Below are 26,761 nucleotides of genomic sequence, written 5' to 3'. Positions count from 1 at the left end.
AAAGGAGTCCCTCAAATCTTAAGTTGATTTGAAGACTAATTTTAATTCTATTTCTAGAAATAATAGAATATTATTGAGTTGAATAATTGCCAGAAACATTTACAGGTTATGAAAGATGTATAAAAAGGAATTACATTTGGACTATATTCTTGTATAGTATTCAGAAACAGTAGGGAAGTTCCTGGCATTGTCTGGCAACATAAGGTATTTCAAAAGAGTCAAACCCAATAAGCATTAATCTCATTTGTTTTCAAGAGTAATATCTCTTAAAAGGATTCTTCCTACACCTTCAACTTATTGAAGACTTTTGTGGGCATTATCATTAATATCATTTCATACAATGACATTTTATTTCTTCAAGATATAAGCTTAATACTACAATAATCTAGTTTTTTTTACCTTTTAAATGTAATTACTCTTATATAGAGTCATCCTGCAACTGTGACAGTGGAATGAAGATTTACCAGTATGTAGAGCTAAATCTAAAGATAGTCACCATTATTTTTTCTCTCATAGTGCTAGAGATACTACTTGAAACAAGTGGTTTTAACCCATGAGTACTATCTATAAATAGACATGGGTGCCTTGCCCTGCTTGCTGAAATGCCTTTGTATTTACAAGACGTCATAGTGTGAAGGTTACGAACATCGTGTGTTTCAACTCTCCCTTGGGTGAGATAAGAAAATTTCACATGGCTAAATATAGGAATATCCTTGCCTCTTTAGTGAGAAAAGTGTACAATAAAACTGGTATATTCGGTTAATGTAAAATTTGACCCTCTAAAATAATTAAATCAGTCTGAATTATGCATAATATTGAGTAAAATGTGTGTTTCTTTTGCAGTTCGTCTATGCATGACATAGGAACTTTAAATTTTGCCTAATTGGGGGAAAAAATTGATTTCATTACAATTTTTTGCTGGAGATTTTGGCCACAAGTGTTGACAACTTAAATTTAAATCATTAAAAGCTATTCAAACAACTTGTGACAAAATATCAAATTTGTTGAATCATGTAACCAATAAGTCCAAGAAATCAAACATTAACCCCTAATTTTGTAAGAAATTTTTGAAAGTTGAATAGAAATAATACTTTTGACGCATAAAATAATAATTAAATGTTTAAATGTTTAAAAGTAGTACCTTCCAGAGGCAATTTAATATGAACATCTTTCTCAGGCTTGTTAGATTGAAGTAAAGATGATGTACATGGTTTTTCAACCTCTGGAGTTGAAGCAGAATAACCAACATTTAATTCATTAGCCAATTAGTTAAAACATGATTCCACTGTACAGGATCAGAAGAACCAGGAGCACCTTCACCCACTACAGAAAAGTCCTGCTCTTGACTGACTTTCTCGATTGTTGTTAATATCAGATGAAACAGATGCTATAATGCCAACATTGTCCACCTGATCCTGCAATCTGACAGAAATCTGTTCATCTGAGGGTAAAAATTTGCTAAAATGAGGCCTAGAGGATGCTAGGTCTCATTTTAGCAAAATGAGGTCAACCAGTGGTTCATGACTGGGTGAAATATCAAACCGTGTTTGGCAAGTTTGCAAGCTATCACTGTTCAAACAAAATTGGCATGTTTGTAACAAGGTCTGAAAAATATCCAAGTAGACATTTTCATAGCTAAATGTAAAAGTGATCTTTTTCCTTGGAGATGGTAAAAGGGGTGAAAAGTCACAAGTAATTATTGTACGGGGCTACTAATGGGTAAAGGGCAAATGTTTTTAGACAGGTAAGTACAGATTTTGAAATAAACAATACTTTTGACACATGAAATAATAATTATATGTTGTAACAACTTGTAAATCTTTCTTGCCTGGCTTCAGTCATTTTTACATCCAAAATTTTAGTGAGTAAGCTAGAAGTTTCAAAATGCAAAATGTTTAACAGGACTGGAAACTGATATAAGTGAATAAACTCCTTTCAATCATACGTTTCACCATCACCTTACATGTCCAGTGGTAAAATGCACAGAGCCATAAATCATGTAAGAAGGAAAATCAATTCCAGGTTAACACTATCATTCAAAGTGTCACGGCAGTTACTAACAGTGTAAATTATGAAATTAGCAGAATGGTGAAATGCCAAAGATAGCATAATATGGTGAAATGTTTCATAAGAACAAATGTTATAAAATAATTTTTACATGTCTCAGTATTTTCAGCTAAGATTCTGATTGTAGTTTATCCTTTTACAGATTTTTCATGCATTTCAGGACATAACCCTGCCTAGTTCCAGACTAACATATCAAGTGTGATTATTAACATAATTCCTTGGAGATAGGAAAGGAGACTGCCTATACACATTTAGACCCTGAGCCAAGAAGCATCTTACATGTGCAAGTTAATTTAATATGTTTGTTTAATAAGTTGTTTTTGACACTTTAGGATGGTTTTCAATATAACAGATCTACTCACACACATACATGCAACTAAAATAAATGACTGCAAAAAAAAAACAAAAAACAAACAAACAAACAAACAAACTAACAAAAACCCAAGCAAAAACATGAGAAGATTTGGAATTTATTGTTAAATATAAATGGCTTCTATCTTGACAGACTTATTAAAAATCCTGACCCAGTCAATAGGTCAAACTACAGAGAAGATTAAAATGTAATACTATAATCCATAACTAACTAGCTAACACAGTCATATATAAGTAAATTATGTTTACATAAACATACCACATTGGTATGCGCAAAACAGGGTCCGACATTATTTTTTATCATACAAAACCTTAAGAAAAAATAACACAACATTTATCTGAACCCCAAAATGCCTCTGGTAAACTATGAATATCAAGGACAAAATGTTTCTACCATGACAATATGGGAGACAATTCTGGATAGTGACTACTCAAAGATAGTATATAGATTTTTTTGTTTAACAACCTATCAGTATGTGTCTATCAGCTAAAAGCTGACTTTTTCTTTCATATAACTTCACGATCTTGAATTTACAGATTACTATGCCTATATATTAATATAAAAAAAACTAGAAAATTTGGTGTTAAAAGAGATTCAGATGATACATAAGTATATAATGAATGCATGAATAGATCAGAGGAATTCAATTTTTTTTTATTATGCAAATGAAAAAAGAAAATCAAATCAAAGGAATCATAAAACTCATTGGGATACTACACTTAAGGCTAGGTAAAAATGTAAACTGTCTTTTTATTTCTACCTTCTAAAATTGATTAAATTTCAATTATTGCATTGTTTATATTCTTAAAATATAAGACCAGAATTGTTTGATTGTTAGAAAGATTTACATAAAGTCATTCAGATTAGAGTCTATTGTCCATTTACCCTATACCTGGAGTGGTATAATATAATCATTATTTATTCTAATGGTATTAAGGTTAAAATGAACTGTATGCAACTCCCTAATATTGTGAGGAAGCAATTAATATTTTAAGGCCTACAAATGTTTTTAATTTTAAGAAAGACATTTTAGACCAACTTGTCTTATGGACAGTTTCCCTTTTAAAACAATGCACAGATCTTCCATATAACATTAAAAAATGCTTTAAATATAACACTGAAGCTGTAATTTATTTATACATACTTAAGCAATTAAGACTGAACAAATTATATTGATCTTGACAAAGTTTGTAGAATAAAGTATCACATTCAAAATCAAAATTAAAACTTCTTGCTTGGCATTTGATCACAGTGGAAATGGTAACACATATTATAATAGAGGATTCATCAATAAATAAACAAATTGTTTGTAAATTTTCTCCATTCATTTGAGACAATAAAGAGTTCAAGAGTTCATACTTACAACCATCACAACTATTATAAGTAGATAGAGATTTAGACAACCAAGTTCTCAACAAAATTCTCTTAAACATTATTCTATAATAGCACCATATGAAATATAAATATAAAATGAATTACATGTCATATTTACACTAGTCAGCAGTGGATTTCTTCATGAGATTAATTAATTTTTTTCTTCACAAGCCTGCCTCTACAATAAAGTGACTTTACATTAGTTTGAACACTTTTGCAACTTTCATTTTGTGTATGCATGATGAATAAGAACAGCAAATTCATAAATATTTAGTGTGTTTTAATTGTCTGTTTTTTCTTTAAAGAACCTCAAAGACTTTATAACATCATTTTTCTCTACAAATCTGAATATGTCTGGGCAAAAAAAATCACTTGAAATATGGAAAGAATTCTGACACAATTCAGAATATTGTCATGGAATTGTCAAATAATTTACCTTCATAACATTAAACAGTGGTGTTATTGAGAAATAAAAAATAATAATAAAAAAAAACCAAAAATGTTCATAATACAAGCACAAAGTAACTTTATGAGCCAAGAAAAGTACTTATTAAATAAAAGACATTTACAATCAACTTAAGTCTGGAACTTTGCTAATTAAAGAAATTCCAAAATATTCATTGACTTAAAAAAAACAAACAGAATCTTACAGTTATGTACTAAAACAGAAATGTGCACATCATAGGGATATGCTGCATGACTAATTGTACAATATGGTAAAATGATAAAATAAGATGATATAAAATTGAAACTATATACATGATTATCATAAAAATGTCAATACAAAATATCAAACAAGAAAGTACTTCAACAACTTTTTTTCAAACATAAAAGGAAAAATATCTACTGATACTATTGGCACATCTGTATAATGACTGAGTATAAAATTATGTACACTGACCGTGAGGTACTGTGAAATACAACCTGGGTAGACAGTTTTGATTTATAGAGGTTACAATTAACATACATAACATGTACATGTAAAAGTACTATGTACTGGCTAAAGCTTATCTTTACATGCAGCAAGCTATCACTGTTCAAACAAAATTCACAACTTAAAGCCCTAATTAAATGTGTAGAATGTGCTTAAAAGTTGGTGTCCAACTATGTTTTACATTTGTAATATTCTCTAGATTTTTCTGTTATTGCTTGCAAAAATATGGTCATGTTTCTATTTAATTCATCTATATCATCTGCCAACATATTTAATGTTTGTTCATTTCTGGTAAAATCATCCTGCATTTCTGTAGAAAAAGACAAAAATTACTATTTAACTAATCACTTCATTTTAGTACTTATATTAACTCATCAGTAGCAATACAAATTATTCTTGATCTAAATTACCAACATAACTTACATGTAACCTTAAATAATACTGACCAAAGTTTGAAAAGAACGTGTAGTTTACAAACTGTGCTTCCAGTTATGTGTCCATCTTTATGTCATACCATTATTTCAATTTTTTTTCTAAAGATAGGATAACAATGCAATGTAAATTGATAAAATGAATACTTATATTAACTAATAAAATAAGGACACAATAGGTTTAAGAAAATTTAATCACATCTGTTCCTGTAGTACCAGAAAAAAACCGACTTCAATCAGCCAAAACTAACACAGTCATTTCTTTTTCATTACTGTAGCCATAATTATATGAAATTAAATAGCAATTACTTACTTCTTAATTTATCTAGTTTGTTGGTTGTTTCTCCAGCTAATTCATCTGCTCTCTTCTTCAAGGTCTGGGCTTTCGCTTGTGCTGACTTGGTTAAATTATACCTTGAATCAAGTTCAGCTGCAGTTGGCTTGTACTGAGTCTCAAGCTCATTAGCTTTCTGAAAGGTTCATAAAAAATATGCACATTTACTTAAGAAACTGTTAATCTGGAAACTATTGTAAAATTTATTACCACAATAATCTAAATTTAAATTAAGACATTTTTAATAGAAATAAAGCAGGTTTTTCATTTAGCATAGAATTAACTAGAGGCTCAAGAGAGCCTGAATCATTCACCTGGTTAACCATTTGCTTATTTGAAAAACTTGAGGAATGAGACAGGCTAAGTTAAAATCAACTAAATTGTCAAATGCAGGAAATGCTTTTCATAGCATTTTCATGACCTGAACCAGAATTTTGCTAAAGGCAATAATTTTTGAATTTTTTTTCAAAAACCTGTCTTATGTCCCCTAAGTTCCATTTTTAGTATAGGCAGCTGTATCTTTTCATGGATTAAAAATCACAACTGTCATTTTGAGCACAATGCACTAAAAAACTATTATGATTATTTTTATTCAATGATCTTAAATGGTTTTAGAGAAGAAGATTTTCAAAGTTGTACATGTGATAAAAAACAACAGAAAACTGTTTCAGGGGTCGCAACTCCTACATTAGTCAATGAATGGTTTTGAAAATTTCAGCATAGGTCCTTCTCATGATGCTTAACAATTTTACCCATGCCAGAAATTTGGTAAAGGCAACATTTTAGAGTTATTTGCAAAAAACTGCCATCTGACCCCTATGTTCTATTTTTAGTAATGGCGGCCATGTTTTTTCATGAATCAACAATCCCAACTGTCATTTTGTGTGGGATACCCTAAGAAACATATATGCCAACTTTCATTGAATTCTGTGCAATGGCTTTTGAGAAGAAGATTTTCAAATTTCCACATGCGAAAAATGCAAAAAAAGACTCTTTCAGGGGCTGTAACTCCTATATCAGTTGACCAATCGTTTTGAAAATTTTGGCATAGGTCCATCTCATGATGCTGAACAATATTACCCAGCCAAAAAATTTGCTAAAGGCAATGGTTTTGAGTTATTTGCAAAAAACTGCAATATGTCCCTTATGTTCTATTTTTAGTAACAGTGGCCATGTTTATTCATGGATCAAAAATCCCAACAGTCATTTTGTGCAGAACACCCTAAGGAACAATCATGCCAAGTTTAAAACCTATCAGTCTAGTAGTTTCAGAGAAGATTTTTTAAAATTTGTCCACGACGACGACAGACACCAAGTGATGGCATAAGCTCACGTGACCTTTGTTCATACGAAAACAAATTTTTGGCTTCATTTTTTAAATTTTTAAGCAAAGAGAAGCAACTCTCTAAACCCACAGACTGGTTTACCGTCCATAGAGCACTGGACAGTGGCAGACTTCAAATTCAAGTAGTTGATTTATTGAAGCTGTTGAAAGTACCTGAATACTTTTAAATAACTTATTTCAAAAACCATTTAGGTACCTATGCAAAAAAAGTTTAAATTTCAAAGAAAAATGCTTTTTGTTCTTCCTTTCCCCAATTAGACCACCAAACAGGTTGTTGTGTGTTGTTTGAAAAACTAGCTTAAACGGCTTGCTTTCCATAAATGTGAAAAAGGACTATTAAAAATGCACGAAGATTTTCAAAGAAATGTCTCTTACATTTACTTAAAAGATTACACAAGAAAATTGGATTTAATTTCATGTCACAGTTCATGTATCCGTCCAAGTCAAGAATAAGTTTAATTGATCTTTCATTGAATATCTTTTCTTTACTACAGACTGTTTAGTGCTCCTATACTTTGTTGAAGACAACAACACATCCATTTTCATCAACAGATTTTACTACATAGGATGTCATCTTGTGCAAATTTTCCCTACCACTTTGTTTCATTATCTATTGTAAAACTTGTACTTTAAGAGGTTTTTATTGCTTGGTTTAATTACTTTCCTATTTACTCAATTAAGCCTTTTTTATAATTACAGTACGAAATGTCTCTACTTTTAACCATCTGACCAAATGATGCATATCTGGTAAAACAATGCACAGGACTAGATTTGTATACAGATTCATTAGAACCTTCCAACTGCTTCATTAATGATGCTAACAACCTAAATAGGACAGACAATGATCCATATTTACTTACTGTTTCAGCAATAAATGCAGTTTCACTAGCTCTCATTGCAGCATCTTCAGCTTGTTTTACTTTAATGTCATTCTCAATATACTTCTTCCTTAAAGCATCAAGTCTCACTTTCAATAATTCTATTGCTTTCAATGACATGTCTGATCTCTCATTAGCAGCTGCAGTCTCAGATTCAATCTGTCAAAACAAATTTGAACCAAAAAAAATTTAAAAAAATTAATACACATTCTTACCTACTTTTAAGAGGATAACATGCCAAATAAAAGAACAAATACTTTACTTATAGCCAACTTTTTTATTATCTGTTATACAGGATTTTTAAAAAAAAAAAATGGGTCGAGGGGAGCAAGTAAAAATAAAAATAAAAGTCAAAATCTTGGTGTGTCGATAGAAAAAATAAAAATAAAAGTAATTGTTTTGCATTTTTATTTTTTATTTTTTGCTATATTCTAAATGTGCGAAAAATAAAAGCTTTTGATACCACATTTTTATATACATTTCATTTCTACAATTATTAAGACTGATTGATACTGTATTCACAATGAAACACAGAATATACACAAATTTTAACTTTTGAAAAGAAGATGTATAAAAATATTTTCAATGTGTAGATACATTTGTACCCCTTTCCAAGTTTTTGGCTACATTTCTGAAATATCTGTTTTGAATGTGTATTTCAAGTCATTTGTGGACATTTCGACCCCTCTAACAATATATTTTTGCCTAGGTGAATACATCAGAACCCACGCCACATTTGATCTTATTGTCACTGATCAGTTATGGTTATTAGTTGGAGAATCACATTTGTATTGCGTCCTAGGTATGACTGGATGTCGACATCTTATTGATATAATGCGTTTTGATAATGGTTTTATTGGTAGGTGAAATGATAAAAATTGTAAGTGAAATTGATAAAAAGCTGCAGCTGAGATGTGTAGTGTTGTCCATCAATCTTTGCTTTATGTAATTTGATAGTGAAAGTTTAAAAGGTCTGTGTTGTTTAAAATAATGACATGTACATTTATTATAATGACCAGTAATCATCAGCTATCCAAGACAGACGAAATTGTAATTATAGACAAGATGTTTACCCAGTACAGTATATAAATGTAATTCCTTTAATTTATCCATAGAGGATAATCTTATCTCTCGGTGGTTAGATAGGAGCATTTTCTAGATAAGATGATTATTTTGAATTTGCAGTTGGTATTGAAATAGTTGGTTACATCAGTATCAATTGCGGAGGTGGAATGTTGGATGATTCTTGCTTTTTAAAAAGTAAATAATTTATGTGCAGAATGTTTTTACTGTGTTACAAGATATGTTGAGATTTAGCAATACTTTTAAGCTGGTGAGTTAGGCAGTGGGCAAGAATGTTGTTTGGTAAATAAGCATTTATTTCATAATCATGGAGTTAAATATATTAATCCTTGTGAAGCTGTTTGCATAATAAAAATGTTTGTGGGACCATGGCAGGACACCTTTGTTATGACAACCGCAGCTTTCTCATCGACAATCTCATCAATTATTTTGTTGACGGATAGAGAAAGATTCACCTTTCTGTATTCCCCAATAATAACGATTTTGAAATAATCGAAGGCTGACCCTTGAACGCGTTGCTGTTGTGGTCGGCCATTGACCTTCAGTGTTTTTTATTAACTAATGATAAATTCAGAGAGCTTCCTATAGCTTACTAAAATAAAACGATCGCTGATTGGTCGCTTCCTTTTTACTCGTCCCATGAAAACTTGCGATCTATTTTCTTTCATTTTTATCATGGGATTTTCTCGCAAATATTCCAGGAGTAGGTGGAATTACAAAAATAAAATGACATTCACATACTTTTATTTTAATTTTATTTTTGGCTAAAATAGGGTTGGCAGTCCTGTAAAACAGATTTTAAAAAAATATTGGCCTAAAGCTCAAAATATACATGCCAACATGTGTGGTTGAAAAGAAACTGTCAGAATGAAAATTTCTACACCATGAATATATATAAATTTAGGAGTTTTACACTGTCCTACTGTATTTTGGTGGGTATAATGTGCATATTTTTTACATAGAAAATATTATGCATCAATATATAAGGTTTGGCCAAAAAATAAAAGATTTTTATAAGAGAAAAGAGATTGCATAATGTAAACAAACAAGCCGGAAGTGAAATGTTACAGAAAGAAAGTTCATATAATCATCAAATACATCTTTAAGTCTTAATAACATGTTTCAGACATAGCTTGTATAATATTTCTATCTTATAAAACAGGTTGGAGATTAAAATAAAACAACTAAAAACCAAAATATAACAGAGTCCTTTTTAGTCAATCCCTCCTTTTTGAATGCTTTTGCAGCTGAAAATGATTATTTTGAAACTAATATTAATTGTAATTAACAATTTTCTTTCTTTAAAGTATGTTTTAAAATGAAAAATTACGAAATTTGAGTAACAACCAAAACTAGAAATGTCTGATTTTCCGACTTTTGATTTTGTTTTATACCCCATTTCATACATCCTGTGTCAATTTTACCATGCTTTGAAATTTAAATTATCCAATTTATATAGCTACCCATCTTTACATGCTGTTTAAGTGTGAATAGAAGTTTCTTTCCTTCACATTTATGTAAGAAATACTTGATCAAGGTAAATAAATTGACCAATCAAGGGCAAAATATCAATCTTCTGTCTTGCAAAATTCTACAGCAATCTATTTCTACAAAACTTTTTTTCCCATTTTTGACCTACAAAATTGCACTGCGCACAATACATAAATGTGCATTATACACACCAAAATATGGTAATCAAATAAAATTGCCATTTGCCTAATAGAAGAGTATCACCCAGTAAATGCCTAATAGAAGAGTATCGCCCAATAAATGCCTAATAGAAGAATATCGCCCAGTAATGTCAAATGGAAGAGTATCACCCAGTAAATGCCTAATAGAAGAGTATCGCCAAATAAATGCCTAATAGAAGAATATCGCCCAGTAATGTCAAATGGAAGAGTATCACCCAGTAAATGCCTAATAGAAGAGTATCACCCAGTAAATGCCTAACAGAAGAATATCACCCAGATATACCTTATAGAAGAGTATCTCCCAATGAATGCCTAATAGAAGTGTATTGCCCAGTAATAAATAATAAAAGTGTATTGCTCAGTAATGCCTAATAGAAGTGTATCAACCAGTATGCCTAATAGAAGAGTGTAGCCTAGTAAATGCCTTATAGAAGTGTAATGCCCAGTAATGCCTAACAGAAGAGTATCACCCAATAAATGCCTAATAGAAGTGTATTGCCCAGTAATGCCTAATAGAAGAGTATCACCCAATAAATGCCTCATAGAAGTGTATTGCCCAGTAATGCCTAATAGAAGAGTATCATCCAGTAAATGCCTAATAGAAGTGTATTGCCCAGTAATGCCTAACAGAAGAGTATCACCCAATAAATGCCGAATAAAAGTGTATCACCCAGTAATGCCTAATAGAAGTATATCGACCAGTAATGCCTAACAGAAGAATATTGCCCAGTAATATGTAATAAAAGTGTATTGCCCAGAAATGCCTAATAGAAGTGTATCAACCAGTAATGCCTAATAGAAGAGTATCACCCAGTAAAAGCCTTAATGAAGAGTATCACCAAGACATGCCTAATAGAAGAGTATCGCCCAGTAATGCCTAATAGAAAAGTATCACCCAGTAATCATAATAGAAGAGTATCACCCAGTTAATGAAACTACATTTTGCACTATTTAGTAACCTAGTGAAAATTTGCTTAGTGCAAAATTTCCCTACCTGAGTAAGATCAGACTCAGCATTTGTGATGTCCTGATCAGCATTATTGATTGCTCTACTAGCAGCTTCCTGTGCTGCAGTAGCTCCTTGTAGATTGTCTAATACATCCTGGGCTTTACCAAGAATAGTGTTGGCATCAGCTCTAAAATATAATTATGTTTTAATCATATATTTCATGAGTTTTTACAGTATTCATGTAGGTTTCAAAAGTAAATGCATTATTCAGGATATAGAAACTAATCACACCAGATAGCGAGTAAATGTCTTGGGTGCCAAATTTAGTGATTTGCTCTATAATAAGGCATATTAAATTTTCGCATCATTAGATTTAATGGAATGAAAATTATATGCAAAATATCTGAACTTTAATTAGGCAAGTTTTTCATTTCAAGATTACCCAAATATTGTGAATATAGTGAAAATTAGAACCTCCAAAATGTTCCATTATACGGTATAAAAAGATATACAAAAATAAAGAGCTACATCTTTGCAACAGTTATGATTAAGTCTGAAATGAGTTATTCAAATAAGGTTTCTTAATTCATTGAAGTCATCTTTTCCTTGCTTTTAACTCACAGTCTTTTTGTGCACTTCCTGGAGTTAAGTGATGTTAGTGATACTTACTTAGCATTTTCAGCTCTTTCTTTGAGTTTCTGTGCTCTAGCCAAGTCATCTCCAGTGGCATTCAAGATGGCATCAATATCCTGTAACCCTTGAATTGTTGCATTAATCTTTTGAGCCAATTCAATGATTTGCTCTGGTGTCAGAGAAATACTCATTGCCAGTACCTCATCAGCAATCTGTTACAGAAAATAATAACATTACAACAAAATTAATGTTATTCTTTCAAAATTAAGAAAAAAAAAACAGGTCTAAAAGTTCATTACCTGCAAGATGACCCCAAATACACCAACTAAATAAGGTAAACTTTAAGATGATCCCAAATGCATTGAATACAAGGGTACCAATGAAAACTTAGGGTTTTAAAAAAGTAAGTATCTCTAAAGAATGAAATTTCATATGAGATAAGGATGGTAAAATTCTGCTTGAATATTCAACTTACACAACACAACAATTCTGAAATATCATTTTAAAGACTAGAATTTATTTTAAGCCTGATTATAATTCAAAATCAACACAATGAATGCTTTAAGTAAAGAAACATGAATAGACTAAAATGCCTGTAAAAACTGCAAACTGTTGATGTATGATAAAGAATTGTATCTTTCTGAAAAAAAAGATGGAACAGATGTTATCCAATATTAATACAAACAACAGCATAGCTTTTTCTAATTAACCACACTTAGTTACATTTTTCACATCCTCAGGAGTAGCTTTTCCTAGTCCAAGGAAGTCTTCTACATCAGTCAGTAAACTCTGAAGTGTGAGCTTGGCTTTCTCAGTTTGGTTCTTAGCTTTAGTTGCCTCATCATAAGCCATTTGGGCTTGACTTTTAGCTTCATTTGCTTCTTGTTGGGCTTCTTGTATCTGAAATAAAATTATATATCTGGTGTCAATAAACAATATACCATTTCCTTTTACAAACATTTTTTGTTTGTTTTAACAACTCATCATAATTTAAAATATTTTCCTCCAGCAGCCTAATTGTAGGTACAAGGGGGTCTTTAATTATTAAAAAATCTGATTTTCAAGAATAAATAGCACAGAAATGGGATTAAAATGGTATTCACTTACAAAGAAATTAGTACAGATTCACATGACAAAATAAACATATGAGGACTGAAATTTTGTTTTAAACAGACAAATGTCAAATTGATTATGACATAAATTCCTACAACCCCCAAAACTAATACTAACCTTCTATTTATGATTATTTACTGTCACAATTTTATAAACAATATCTCACTAGTAATCAAGTTATTGTCTGGAAACCATACCATTACGTACAACGACACTGCCCTATCAATATAGAGGTTTGCAAACTGGTAAGGTTTCAAACAGTACTTACCTCAATTAACATTGTATTAGCATCTCCCTCTTTGACTTCCAGTAACATTTTAGCCTGATTAGCCCTGTCTACAGCATTATCTGCCTTGGTGAGTGCCCCACCATCGCAGCTGATACCTCCACATTTACCACATCCACCTCCACCACAAACAGCATCACAAGGATCACCACGACCATCACATACCTAATATGTATTCATAATTCAACATTATTTAAAAACAATCATTCTTAAATGTAAAAGCAATGGTAGGAATAGTTATTGCAAGACTAGGAAAGTAACTTAGTGTCAGTGTTAACCCTAACCACACTGTGACTGAAAATATAGTTTTCCGATTTTTTGGGGTTCTGGCAATATTATTTTAAGCTAAGGAAACTTGTTTTCATCTGCAAGCAGAAAATTGTGCTTTAAAATAAGTCTTAACTTATATACAGCTGGATGAAAAATAGTCACTTGCGAGCTGAACAAGGGGCCATGAATAACGTTGGCCACAAAAAGTTACTTTTTTAGGGGATATAATGAAAAATATCAGTCTAGATTATAAATTTCAGATTCAATAGGTCCTTATGCAAACCAGTGAACTTTCGAAAATTTTGGTATTTTTGATCTCAATTAGGGAGTTTATTCACCTTGATTAGAGATTCTATAATTGTCAAAACAATTAAAAGGCCTACCATTTCATTAATATCAGCTATTCTGCTGCCAAGATTTGATACTTGATTGTCTATCTCACTAAGTTGTTGCTCATTTTCCTGAATCTTTTTGTTAAAGTCATCTCTGTGTTCACTTAACATTTTTTCAACATCTGTTCTAATTTTGGAGGACTCGTTTAACATTCCTTGTGTAGCATCAACTTTGGCTTGGGCCATTCTAGATTTTTGTTGAGACTCTCTTGTAATGTTAAAGGCCCCTGAAAATTACAAGAAACATTGTAATAAAGATATCAAAATCAGAAGCCAGAATATATGTTTCATATTCAGTTATGTTTTCCTACCCGATGTTGACTTATAAGCGTGCATGAGTGTTCAGAAATCATGGATAGAATGACAAATCTTGAACACTAAGCAAAGCTTACTTTGTGATACCCATTCCTCCTCCACAGAAACAACATAGGAACCCCATCCCCATAAGTCATACAGATGGAAAAAACATACTGCAGGCTTTATAGAGCTTAAACCACTCATCTGGCTCAAAAAGCAACATTTCATTTTTGTAAAAATGCCCATGTTTTTTAATAATATTTTTTTTTAACTTAAAGCAAAAAAAATGTAAAAAAAGGAAAATAACTCAAAACATGGCTTAACATATTAACATGAAAATTTGACCACAGATAGATCTCATAATCATGATCACTTTATACCCAATGTCAGAATTTGGCTAAACCTAACAGTTTTGAAGATATTTGCCAAATACTTCTGTCTGACCCTTCCTGTTCTATTTTAAAGTAATGGCAGCCATGTTTTTCAATGCTTCAAAGATCCCCACATCAATTCTAAAGAACATCCATACCAACTTTCATTCTAATTGGTCTGGTAGTGTCAGTGGAAAGAAGATTTTTGAAAGAATAACATTAAAAACAAAGAAAAAACAACAATAAAGAGCAATAACACCAACATGGCTTAACGGATGAAGACAAAAAATTAATCACTGATAGATCTCATCATGCTTGAGCCAAAACTTGGCCAAATCTAACTTAGTTTTGCAGATACATGCGATATACTTTGGTCTGATCCCTATGTTCTATTTTTATAAATGGCAGCTATGTTTTTCCAAGGATAAAAAATCCCCAGATCAGTTCTATGCCGAACACCCAAAAGAACATTCATACCAAATTTGGTTCTAATTGGTCTCAGAAGAAGTTTTGAAAAATTGTTAACAACAACGGATGCCAAGTGATGGCAATAGCTCATATGTGCCCAATGGCATCAAATGATAAAGAATTTGTGAAAGTTTCATCAAAGTCCATACAAGTTTTAGAGGACTGTCCTTATATCTTCTCAGTATTCTGAGGAATTCATGCATATTTTCAAAATGAATTCAATTACTTTCACTCATTAAAAAAATGATTATCATCATTTGGAGTTTTCTATTACATACATACATTATTTGTATTTGTAAGTATATATATTAAGAAATATAATATTTTAAATATATTCATTTTTCACCTTCAACATCCCTTGCTTGTATGTCTGTAGCATTTCTCCTCAATTCACCAGCTTTCTTCTTCAGTTCTTCAACTCTTCTCTTCAGAGATAGAATATCATTGTTGCCTTTCCTGATGTCATCCATTCTATTATTGAATTGACTCTCTGTGTTGTTAAGTCTGCTGTATTCATCAGATAAAAGCTGTCTGTAAAGCAACAAATATAAAGCATTTAACTGTGTACATACATAATAATTAAGTCTTTTCTTCACTGTCCACAGAATATCTTTAACTGTGGGCAGTGAAGTACAGAAAATGATAATTGCCATCTCAATGATAGGACCAAATTAATGACAAAACAAATGTCAGCATATACAAAAAAAAATTAAAAAAAACATTGCACTGATAAATTCCTTCCTGAAAAGGGAAAATAATAGTTTTAATCAACATTCAGATTTGTTCAAATTGATTGGGTCATGTTTGAAGTTGGTATGTTGGGACTCTAATGATGCTTTTTTAATACAGTCGACTCCACTTAATCGCATATCGCTTAATTGCATATTTCGGTTATTAGCATAATTTTCTCCTGCACAAAACCATTTCCTATTATTCTATTAGGGAAAAAATCGCTTATTTGCATAGGCCTTGGAGGTGCATTTCGGTTTATTGCATAGAGAATTTTGCCTCGTCCAGGTAAAGACAGGTTTTCCCAAATTCTATTTTAAGCCTTCGGGTCATAAATATGTCAATCATATTTATTGTTGTAAAAACTAGATTATCATCAATCAGGAGGTGTTAATAATGGATTAAAAAATCATGGACATAAAAGACAATATAAATGATTTCTAATTACATTAAAATAAACAAGCACCTAGGTGAACAATGACTTCTGACGACATGCCGAACATCATCTTGTGATGCGGCTTGAGGTTTGGCTTGGGGTATTTTTTGTCCCTATTTAAATTCTTCCGACTACAAATGATTATCAATGTAAATTTAATTTTCTTTCATGAGCTGAACAGTTTTGAGTGAGCTTGGGTTACTAGGCATAAATATCATACGAAAATTAAAAGTCATTCATTCAGTACAATGTCTAATGAAATTCAACTACCCTAAGATGCCCCATACTATCCACTCTTCATAGGAATACATCGAGGTCAATGACGCGTATAATACACTATCATTGTACAATGAACAGAGGAATAAAAACACACAGACCATTTCAAAAGCCCAAAAACTGCAAACATTGATGAATATTACACTGAATCCTGCCTGAGATATGAAATATGGGATTTGCTTTCGTAGAAAGGTCAGGAAATTACTTGACTATTTATAGATGAGAAACACGTGGTTTTACTTATAAAAAAGCGTAAAGAAGGTCAATAAACAAGACAAACACAATATATATTATTATTTATTGATAAAAGAACAATACAATGAGAAGGTCTATAACAATTAAGTACCAGATCAGAAATGTTGAACAGTGATATTCCTGGTTGATCCACAGTATCGTCGTCTTACCTGAACTCGCACTTCCGGTAAAATCGTAATTTCGGTTATAAGAATAGCCCGGTTATTTGCATATTTTTTACTGGCAAATAGGCTATGCAATTAAGCGGAATCTACTGTAACAATATAATGAAGAGAAATTACCACTGCATTTAAAAATACATTTTTCTTTTAGAAATTATCAAGAAAATTATAAATCTACCTGAGATTTTTAAGCATTGTTTCCAGATCCTTGATATCTTCAGAGGAGATGTTGGCATTTCTGACAATCTGTTTAATTTCTTCCAAATTATCTTCCATCTGTTTGAACTCCTTGTTGAATGCACTCTCAACTCCTGTGGCTTTTATATCAACAGCTCGTTTGATTAAATCTCGAGTTTGTTCTGAAAAAGGAAACGAAATATATTTAAACACCTTATTCATAATTCATTAAAATAATTTGTCTGCATAATTTTCACGTTGGCACTTGGTCAGCAGCTCGTTGGGAGTTGATGCAACTGTTTTAGTGAACCCCCTGATTTGTACCCAGACAAGAAATGTAAACAGTTAAGATGACTTGTTGGATAGAACTTTTATAGTATTCTAATCAATAAATGGCTGACTAACCATGGAAACATAAAACAACATGCTCCCAGGAGCCTGAATCGCTCACCTGGTTAAAGTTTGTCTTTCAAGGGCAATAAATTTAACAAAGAGTTGTCCAACAATTTTGACTCAAGAAGACTTTTGTAGGACTATCATAAGGATCATTTCAGCCATAGAAAGTTTCTTTCTTTTAGTTTTAAAGATATTGGCTGAAAACTGTAAAAAAAAACCTCATTTTTCATCTTTCAAGGGCAATAACTTTTACATGAGTCACCTGACAATATTGATCCCTGACGACTTGATGGCCTTTTAAAAAGGGTCATTTCAGCTATAGAAATAATTTTGCTAAACCTAACAGTTTAAGAGATATATGTGAAAAACTATTGTCAGACCCCTTTGTTCTATTTTTAGTAACAGCAGCCATGTTTTTTGACGGATCAAAAATCCCAACATCAGTTCTATGCAAGATACCCCAAAGAACATTCATACCAAGTTTGTTCAAATTGGACAAGTGGTGTCAGAGGAAAAGATTTTTGTAAGAAATAATATTCAATATAACAAAAAAACGTCGAAAAAGGGCAATAACTCCAACATGGTTAAACATAACAAAATGAAATAAAGACCACAGATAGACTCATCATGCTGAACACTTTTACCCCATAACAGAATTTGGCTAAACCTACCGGTTTTGGAGAAATATGTGAAAAACTATTGTCTGACTCTTATGTTCTATTTTTAGTAACGGCGGCCATGTTTTTCGAGGGATAAATAATCCCCATGCCAGTTCTATGCACAATACCCCACGGAACATTCATACCAACTTTGGTTCCTATTGGCAGGTGGTGTCAGAGGAGAAGATTTGTTAAAGAAAAAATAGCAAAAAAAAAAAAAAATTCAAAAAAAGGGCAATAACCACATATAGATCTCGTTATGCTGAACACTTTTACCCACTAAGAATTTGGCTAAACCTAACGGTTTAAGAGATATATATGAAAAACTACTGTCCGACCAATATGTTCTATTTTTAGTGACGGTGGCCATGTTTTTTGAGGGATCAAAAATACCCAACTCAGTTCTATGCACGATACCCCAAGGAACATTCATACCAAGTTTGGTTCCATATGGTCAAGTGGTGTCAGAGGAGAAAAGTTTTGAAAAATTGTTAGTGACGATGACTACGACGACGGCGGATGCCAAGTTATGGCAATAGCTCACATGGCCTCCGGGCAAGGTGAGCTAAAAAAAAAAAACCACTTTATTCAAAAGGTTAACATTGAAAGGATAAGCATTTCATGAAGTATAATAATACTCTTTCTTCTCAAAGATGTCTTCTACAATAAAATGTTCCTCCCTTCCCAATATGCATTTTACACGGCAAATAAACTTTTTCCCCCAATCTCCCTTGCCAAGAAGGGGGTGTGAGGAATATATGAAAGAATATGGTACAAACTAACATTTTACTCCCTAAATTACTCTAACAATAAGGGCTATAACAACAAAATTATTCCAAAACTTTAACTGAGGTAAGGATTTTTGCTGTAAATTTTCAAATGTTAATCAACAAATACTTAAGTTATTGCACAAAAACAAAGTGTCTACAAACAATGACCTTGACATATTATACAAAAGTAAAATGTTTTACTGAATGTTGTCCTATTTATACCTGATAAATCTCTGATAACTCTATCCCAGTTGTCAAAGCATTCTCCACATGGTACACAATTAGGTAATTGTCCTGTTGTTCCTCTATCACACCTGTCACACTTGTAGCCACTAATACCAGTTAGACAGACACACTGGCCTGTCCTTCTGTCACACTGGGTCTGAGCAGAGCCTTGGTTATTACAATCACATGCTGAAATAAAATACAGGATTCAAAACTAGTGTTACTACTCATATAATGCTAAGATCTTATAACAAACCAAGCTTGAATAGAAAACTGTCTCACCATTCATTGCAAATATTAATGCATACTACTTGAAATCCATTCAAAAATTTTATCTATGACAATAGTCCATTTGTCCATCATTTCTTTTAACAAAAACTCTTCTATAATAACTTACGATAACACTGAACAGTTGGGTCTCCCCAATAGTTGTCTTCACAGGAGCCACAATCTCTACCACCTCTACCCACCAAACATTCACACTGACCATCAAACTAGAAGAGAAATTAACACAATATACTTGTTTATTTAAGTCATGAATGAAGTTTTTCTGATTTTAAGAGACAAGTGATATAAATATTTAAAACAATCTTCACCAAAAGGAATAAAACTAGAGACTTCCAGAGCCTGAATTGCTGATGTGGCATAATTAGCCACATTCTATTTTTCGTGAAAACAGCCATGTCTTTTCTGGGATAAAAATTCCTAACACTCATACCTAAGGAACAATCATATCAACTTTCATTGAATTTGAAAGTTAAAACAAGCAAAAAGTGTAAAAAAGGGCTTTTCATTCCAACATGGGTAAACACCTGACCACTAACAGTTCATATCATGCTGAACACTTTCACCCAGTCAGAATTTAAATAAACCTAAAGGTTTTGAAGATACATGCGAAAAACTGCTGTTTGACCTCTATGTTTTACTTTTAGTAACAGCCGGCGTGTTTTGAGAGAAATAAAAAATCCCAACAACAGTTCAATACAGAACACCCTAAGGAATATTCATATTCAATTTGCTTCTAATTGGTCAAATTGTGTCTGAGAAAATTTTTTAAAGTAATAGTATTAAAGCAAAAAAATGTCCAAAAAGGGCAATTACTCTAACATAGCTTAACATTATTTACATAAAAATTTGACCACAAATAGATCTCATTGTGTTGAACACTTTTACTCTGTCAGAGTTGGCTTCACCTACCAGTTTTGAAGACATGTACAAAAAAGTACTGTATGATCCCTATGTTCCATTTTTAGAAATGGATGCCATGTTTTTCGACAAATAAAAAAACCCAGCACAAGTTATAGGTAGAATACCTAAGGAACATACATATATAGTTTGGTTCTAATTGGTCCAGTAGTTTCAGAGCAGAAAAGTTTTGAAAAATTGTTAACGAAAACTGATGTCAAGTGACAGCAATAGCTCACATGGCCCTACAAGCCAAGTGAGCTAATAGTACCAAAATAATCAATGAAATGAATGTATAATGTATGAATACAGTAAAGCAAATCATATATCATTTTATATCGTTGCTAATTTACTTCACAAGCGAAGCTCTCTCAACCTTGTATTTTTCACTAAAGGATCCTTAAGTTGGTTTACAGTATTAAAGGGCTGAACAACCAAAGCCAGTCAGCTATGAAGTTTTAAATTGTTATCCACTTGCCTGATTACAATCAACACTATTAGAACCAGTAGGATCACAGCCACAGGAAGAACATCCCATCTGACTTGTTATATTCCAGAACCCTGAAGCACAGGCATCACACCTTTGTCCTACCACATTGGGGAGACAAGGGCACTGTCCAGTTATCTGATTACATTCACCACCTGATAGATCTGTACCATATGGATCACATATGCATTCTACAAAACATCAATAAATATTTCTAATTGTATGTAGCAAGCATGTAATAGGGATACAGTATATTAAACCTCTCTATTTCTTACATTTTCAAGATTTGTGCAAATAGTACCACTATACTACAGACCTTCAATTTCTTCTCCATTTTAATATTTTTTCAGCTCAATTCAACTTACGTTTGCAATCTTGTGTTGTAGCATCACCAAAGAACCCCGGACTACATTGTTCACAGTTAAATCCCTCTGTGTTAAATAAACATTTCAGACATTCTCCTGTTGAAGTATCACAGCTTCCATCCACATTAGGGTCAATGTTGTTATTACAGACACATGGAACACATGTACCATTTACTTCATTCGGGTTACCAAAGTAATTATCTGTACAGGTGTCACAATTGGGACCTGAAATTATCATGTGAAACTAAATTTAAAATATCAAACTTGTTAAACAGCTAATGAATATAATAGCTGAAATAGAATGACCTTAGTAATAACGTAAAGATTCTCTACTTACTCCTCATAGAATGTTTAATGAAAAAGACCCCCCAAAAAAAACAGAAAACATTGATACTCGGATAACAATTTGGAAATGTTCATTTTCTCACCTTTGAATCCAGGATTACAGTTACATACAACAGTTTGTAATCTAGGATCTTCATAACATGAATCTGCATGCTGAACATCACTAGTAGGTCCACCAGGACACATACATGGTCGGCATGGTATTCTGTATGGTATTCTTGGGTTGCCATAGTAACCATCCAAACATCTTATGAAGAAATAGCATGGTATTAGCCAAACAATCAACACCAGGGATCATTTAACAAGGTCGAAAGACAAAGCAGAAACTGGCAAAATTGGAAGTAAATATACAGTAAAAAAAAATTGTAACAGTAAAATCCAGATTTGAAATAGCGAAATTCCGCTAAAAACCCCTTTCCTAAGAGTTTTTTGAAAAATACCACAAATGTACTTCTAGTTAAAATTTAACAAAAAAAGATGGAAATAATCATAAAAAATTCAACAGAGAAAAGATTCGTAACAGCTATAGGGAATTAACTAAAAGGTTAATTATTTGTCTGATATGTAAGGTTTGATAAATTGTTTGATTAAATATCAATAGTTCAGGTTATTACTTCAGACTGTGAGGCAATTAATCAGGTAATGGTCATTCAATTACGAGAACTAAGAAGTTTACTCTTTTACATTCTGTATGGCTTAAAAACACTTCATGTAAGTAAATATCAGTTTTTCTTCCTTTTGACATCAAATCAAATTACAAAGAAACATACACATTACATGAATTATGTGAAAGTACCACCATCACATACAGACGGATGTATGCACCAGTCAAGACTTAATGCATGTGGCTATTCCTTCACTAGATGTATTAAAGTTTATCTAAAATTTTAAATTCACAATAATGCAGAACCTTTAAAGTTTTAATGATTTTAATGGTTTTTCTTAAAAAATAACAGTCATTATGAATCAACTAAATTTTATACAATTGCAATAATAATTCAAGATCAAATATAGGTGAAATTTTAAAATACATTTATGTATCATAATTTAAGATGTGGGTTCTTGTCTGAGGTGCTTTCATCCAGGGGTTTTGGAGGGGATTTTGTGATGCTCCACAAAATATGAATACAAAACAGTCCTGATACTAGAAACCCTACCTTCCACACTGCGGCCCATCAGTGAAATCTTTACAATTAAAACAGTGACCTGTCAGATCATCACATGTATCAGCATTACCATTACAGTTACATGATCGACATTGTGGAAATCCCCAAAATCCATCCTGACAGATGTCACATACTCTATTGCCTACATTATTAATACAGTTACATTGACCGGTCCTGGAATCACAGAACTTGTCTTGAGCACCATACTGATGACAGTTACAAGCTAAAAATAAAAAAGAATGAAAAATGGCGATGACAAGTAAGTACACTCAGAAGCAAATCAGTCCTTATCAACTTTTTCTCTCTTTTCATAAGCAAAATTGTTCCAGATTTCAATGATAATTTTAGAAATCGAAAGTGATCTCTTTCTTTTGGAAGTGAACCTTTCTCTGCACTCAACGATTGCATTTAATCTCACTATGAAGTCACTGTGTCAAGATTCCACTTGTGAAAATCAATCAAAACAAGGGAAAACTTAAGTATGAGGGGGTAACCAATCTGAATGAAAGGATAAAATGGAAAGGCAATTCAAAACTAAGATCTATAACCATATAAAATTTCAGAGACAACAATACTTCAGATTCCAATAGAAAAAGACATACACAAATGTATCAATTTTTCATTTCTCATTTCAACAAAGTACTTAAAACCCTTAGTGTTTTACTAAGGCTTCAAAGGGAATTGTTTGTGATTCAATTATTGTCAGCAATTTTATCAATTTTCCATTGTTCCTAATGCCTGATAATTTCTTACCTCAGGCTACTGCCGTGATACAAAAAAAAATATTGGTAATTATTTTCAAGTGTACACTATGTGCATTGACGTTATTTCAAATAGACTGACAAAAAACATTTATGTCACTTCTTCTATTTTCATTTTTCTTCCAAATTTTACAAGTAAATCAACAAACAACACTATGACAGTAGAATCACATGGTAAAGTGATGTATATCAAATCACAACCAATAAGACGAGATGTAACTTCCAAACATAAAAATATAGAAATAACTATCATAGTACATTTATAGCACATGTGCTTGAAACCTTTTTATCCTGCAGTTAGGCTTTCTACTATACAAATACAGGGTGTCAAATAAACCTACAGTACTAGTATAGTAGCATAATATTTTGTCCGGTTTACATATCTCATTTCGAGCAAAACCTAATGCAAAAAAAACCAAAAAAAACAACAGGTAAACAGTTTCAGGATGCTTCCTACTATGTCTGTGTTCAGGAGATGACATAAAGATATATGATTTATCATATTTTTTCAGCATAAATCAATTTTTTTTTTCAATTTATATTCGCAGTTACAGGATAAAAACAATACATGTTCTTTGCAGGAAATATCAAATTCATATGTCCTTACTGCATAACAGTCAAAATTGCTTTGGATACCCTCATGATCTGACTATTGCTGAATAGTACAAATAAATTTATTATTTTCTGGCAATATACATGTATTGTATACTGTGAATGAATTAATTTTAATGGATGCTAATTTTCAAAAATATATTTCTTCTTACGTTTGCAGCCATCAGGACCAAAGTCATAAGTTCCAGGTGCACATCGGTCACATCGCCGACCAACCACATTTGGCTTACATTTACATTGTCCGCCAGCTGGTTCACATTCACTACTCAAGGAACCAGTTGGATCACACTGACATTCTAAATAGAAATAATACTATTACATATTGATACTGTGCACTTACCTACAGTTTAGCAAAAAAGAAGTTAACTTAATTCTAGCATTTTGTTTTGGATATTGGTCAGATAGTAGATCAGATTTATTACATGACAGAAGCAATTCTCACTAATCTGCTTACTAAAATTTCGATTATCAGTAAAATTTTGTGTGTGATTGCTCATATCTAATAAGTAATATATTTGATACTTGATTTTGAAAAATCAGGATTCAGGGATTACCAGCTAGAAGAACTATAAAATTTGCAGTTTGAAACTGTCTGGTAAAACTTCCACATGTTTGGACAAAACATTGTTTTAGGCCATTTAAACCCCTTAATTCATTAATAACCCACAAAATTTATACTAGACTTATAGACTAACCTTTTTGGTATAAAATATTGTTGTACAATATTAAGAATTAAATACTTCAGTATTATTTGATTTATTGAAATGCATATTTTTTCTCGAGTTCAAAAGTTGACTATGGACCAAGTGTCTTCTGACCTTAACAATGACTAAGACGAAAGTACCTAACCATTATACAACTATCAAATTTTTTGCAATCATATAAGAAAGGGACACCAATATTCCTATGTTTGTTCAAACCTGCTTACCAAGAGCTTTCTGATGAATGATTGATGAGATACTGAATGTCAGCTGTCTACAGAGATCCTGTAATTCTGGCTGATAGACACCCAATTGGCTCTCTCTACATCTATAACGCTGGAATTCATTTTTAATAAACTCAGGATATCCAATGCCATGGAAGATTGGGATGCTGTCAATATTTGGTGTCAAAACAATCTGCAGAAAAATTATTACAAATTGTTAGAGACACTTTCAATACGGTGCACAGTCTTCTTAAATATTTAAATCAACAAACACACTTGTTTTGACAACTTCTGTACCTAAATAAATATTTACTTCGGTAATTTTAAATGTGATGTGTAAAATAAAGTAAAACTTCTTTCAACTGGTTGATGATGAATTAGAAAATACAGCCTACATGTAAGGTGGTCAATATTTTACTAGCTATGCAAAAAGGAATGAAACAAATATTTGGCTGTATTTTATATGACAACATAATTTCCAAACTTTAATTATAGATGAAGGCATTTTAATCATATCTGAAATAACATATTCATTTATAACTATAGTCGGCGTCACATAAATAACATACTGTTAAAATTTGAATAAAAATATTTTCTACGACTTTATTGACACCTACCGTCGTTTAAATTGTCTTAAATGACTTGCTCATTCGTTTAGCCAAACGGCTTCTCCTTAAACATTGAATCGTTAAATTCCGGTCAGATTTTAATTCTAGGTGGCAATATTTACATTGTAAAAAGTCTGCCATGTTTACAGTGATCGGGTTGCTAGGAGATGTTGTTTACGTTTAAATGGTTTGTCCAAAAACCGAAGAACCCAGAATGCAATTCGGCGTTATTTCGGATGTCTCGGATTTATTTTACGCGAATAACGTATAATACCGAGAAGTTGATCAAGCAGACGATTGTCACCGGAGTTCGACGGGAACTTACGCACTTCGTTTGTAAACAAATCGTCCCGTAAAAACCAACATGGCGGATATTAGTATGGGATTTTCCCGTAAGGATTTGTTACGCATGATTTAAGCTAATAAGCGACTTGTTTTTGAGAAGCTGTTTGGCTAAACGAATGAGCAAGTCATTTAAGACAATTTAAACGACGGTTGGTGTCAATAAAGTCGTAGAAAATATTTTTATTCAAATTTTAACAGTATGTTATTTATGTGACGCCGAGTATAGAATTCCATTATATGCAAATCTTATAATGAAAAAAAAAAAAGTCAAAACTGAGACCAACTGACATTTCCATGACAGATATTAAAGACTAGAACCAATTTGAGACCTAAATATGCTAACAAATAGACACTATAATTACCAAATACTCACAGAATCAATCAAAGTAGTTGCATCAGGGGTAGCTACACTGTTCTTGTATCGATTGAATTTAATTCTGATTTTGTATTCTCTTTCAGGCTCCAAACATGCAGCTGGTCTTACAACAGAGTATCTACTACCTGTGTTAAAATATCGTCATAAATATGCTGTTGCTTTTTAGTATACATCACCAAGATATTAGTCAAAGCAAAGTAAGCCATCTCAAGT

At 32.0% G+C, this 26,761-nt stretch overlaps 1 protein-coding gene across 2 annotated transcripts in view; it reads right to left on the bottom strand.

Moving 5' to 3' along the window:
• Positions 1 to 2,521: 2,521 nt before the first annotated feature.
• The window catches only part of LOC148628410 (laminin subunit beta-1-like), a 55,521-nt gene continuing 31,281 nt past the window's right edge, over positions 2,522 to 26,761 (bottom strand). For both annotated transcript variants that reach the window (XM_088586985.1, XM_088586976.1), the window contains exons 13-31: positions 26,546 to 26,673; positions 25,223 to 25,412; positions 24,447 to 24,590; positions 22,913 to 23,144; positions 21,839 to 22,002; positions 21,411 to 21,635; positions 21,037 to 21,236; positions 19,771 to 19,867; positions 19,371 to 19,562; positions 17,325 to 17,505; positions 15,636 to 15,820; positions 14,145 to 14,380; positions 13,474 to 13,656; positions 12,816 to 12,992; positions 12,129 to 12,304; positions 11,505 to 11,646; positions 7,719 to 7,895; positions 5,493 to 5,649; positions 2,522 to 5,058 (exon numbers count right to left, since the gene is read on the bottom strand). In XM_088586985.1, coding sequence (XP_088443111.1) covers positions 4,919 to 5,058; positions 5,493 to 5,649; positions 7,719 to 7,895; positions 11,505 to 11,646; positions 12,129 to 12,304; positions 12,816 to 12,992; positions 13,474 to 13,656; positions 14,145 to 14,380; positions 15,636 to 15,820; positions 17,325 to 17,505; positions 19,371 to 19,562; positions 19,771 to 19,867; positions 21,037 to 21,236; positions 21,411 to 21,635; positions 21,839 to 22,002; positions 22,913 to 23,144; positions 24,447 to 24,590; positions 25,223 to 25,412; positions 26,546 to 26,673 — 3,326 coding nt within the window. In that variant the 3' untranslated portion in view covers positions 2,522 to 4,918. The remainder of the gene's footprint in view (positions 5,059 to 5,492; positions 5,650 to 7,718; positions 7,896 to 11,504; positions 11,647 to 12,128; positions 12,305 to 12,815; positions 12,993 to 13,473; positions 13,657 to 14,144; positions 14,381 to 15,635; positions 15,821 to 17,324; positions 17,506 to 19,370; positions 19,563 to 19,770; positions 19,868 to 21,036; positions 21,237 to 21,410; positions 21,636 to 21,838; positions 22,003 to 22,912; positions 23,145 to 24,446; positions 24,591 to 25,222; positions 25,413 to 26,545; positions 26,674 to 26,761) is intronic.

The sequence above is a fragment of the Perna viridis genome, chromosome 1 (assembly GCF_037379345.1).
Source record: "Perna viridis isolate PV_CMFRI_1.1 ecotype Kerala chromosome 1, ASM3737934v1, whole genome shotgun sequence".
In the NCBI taxonomy this organism is placed as follows: domain Eukaryota; kingdom Metazoa; phylum Mollusca; class Bivalvia; order Mytilida; family Mytilidae; genus Perna; species Perna viridis.
The sequence above is the reverse complement of the archived record's forward strand: the minus strand, read 5'-3'. Positions and strand labels throughout refer to the sequence as shown.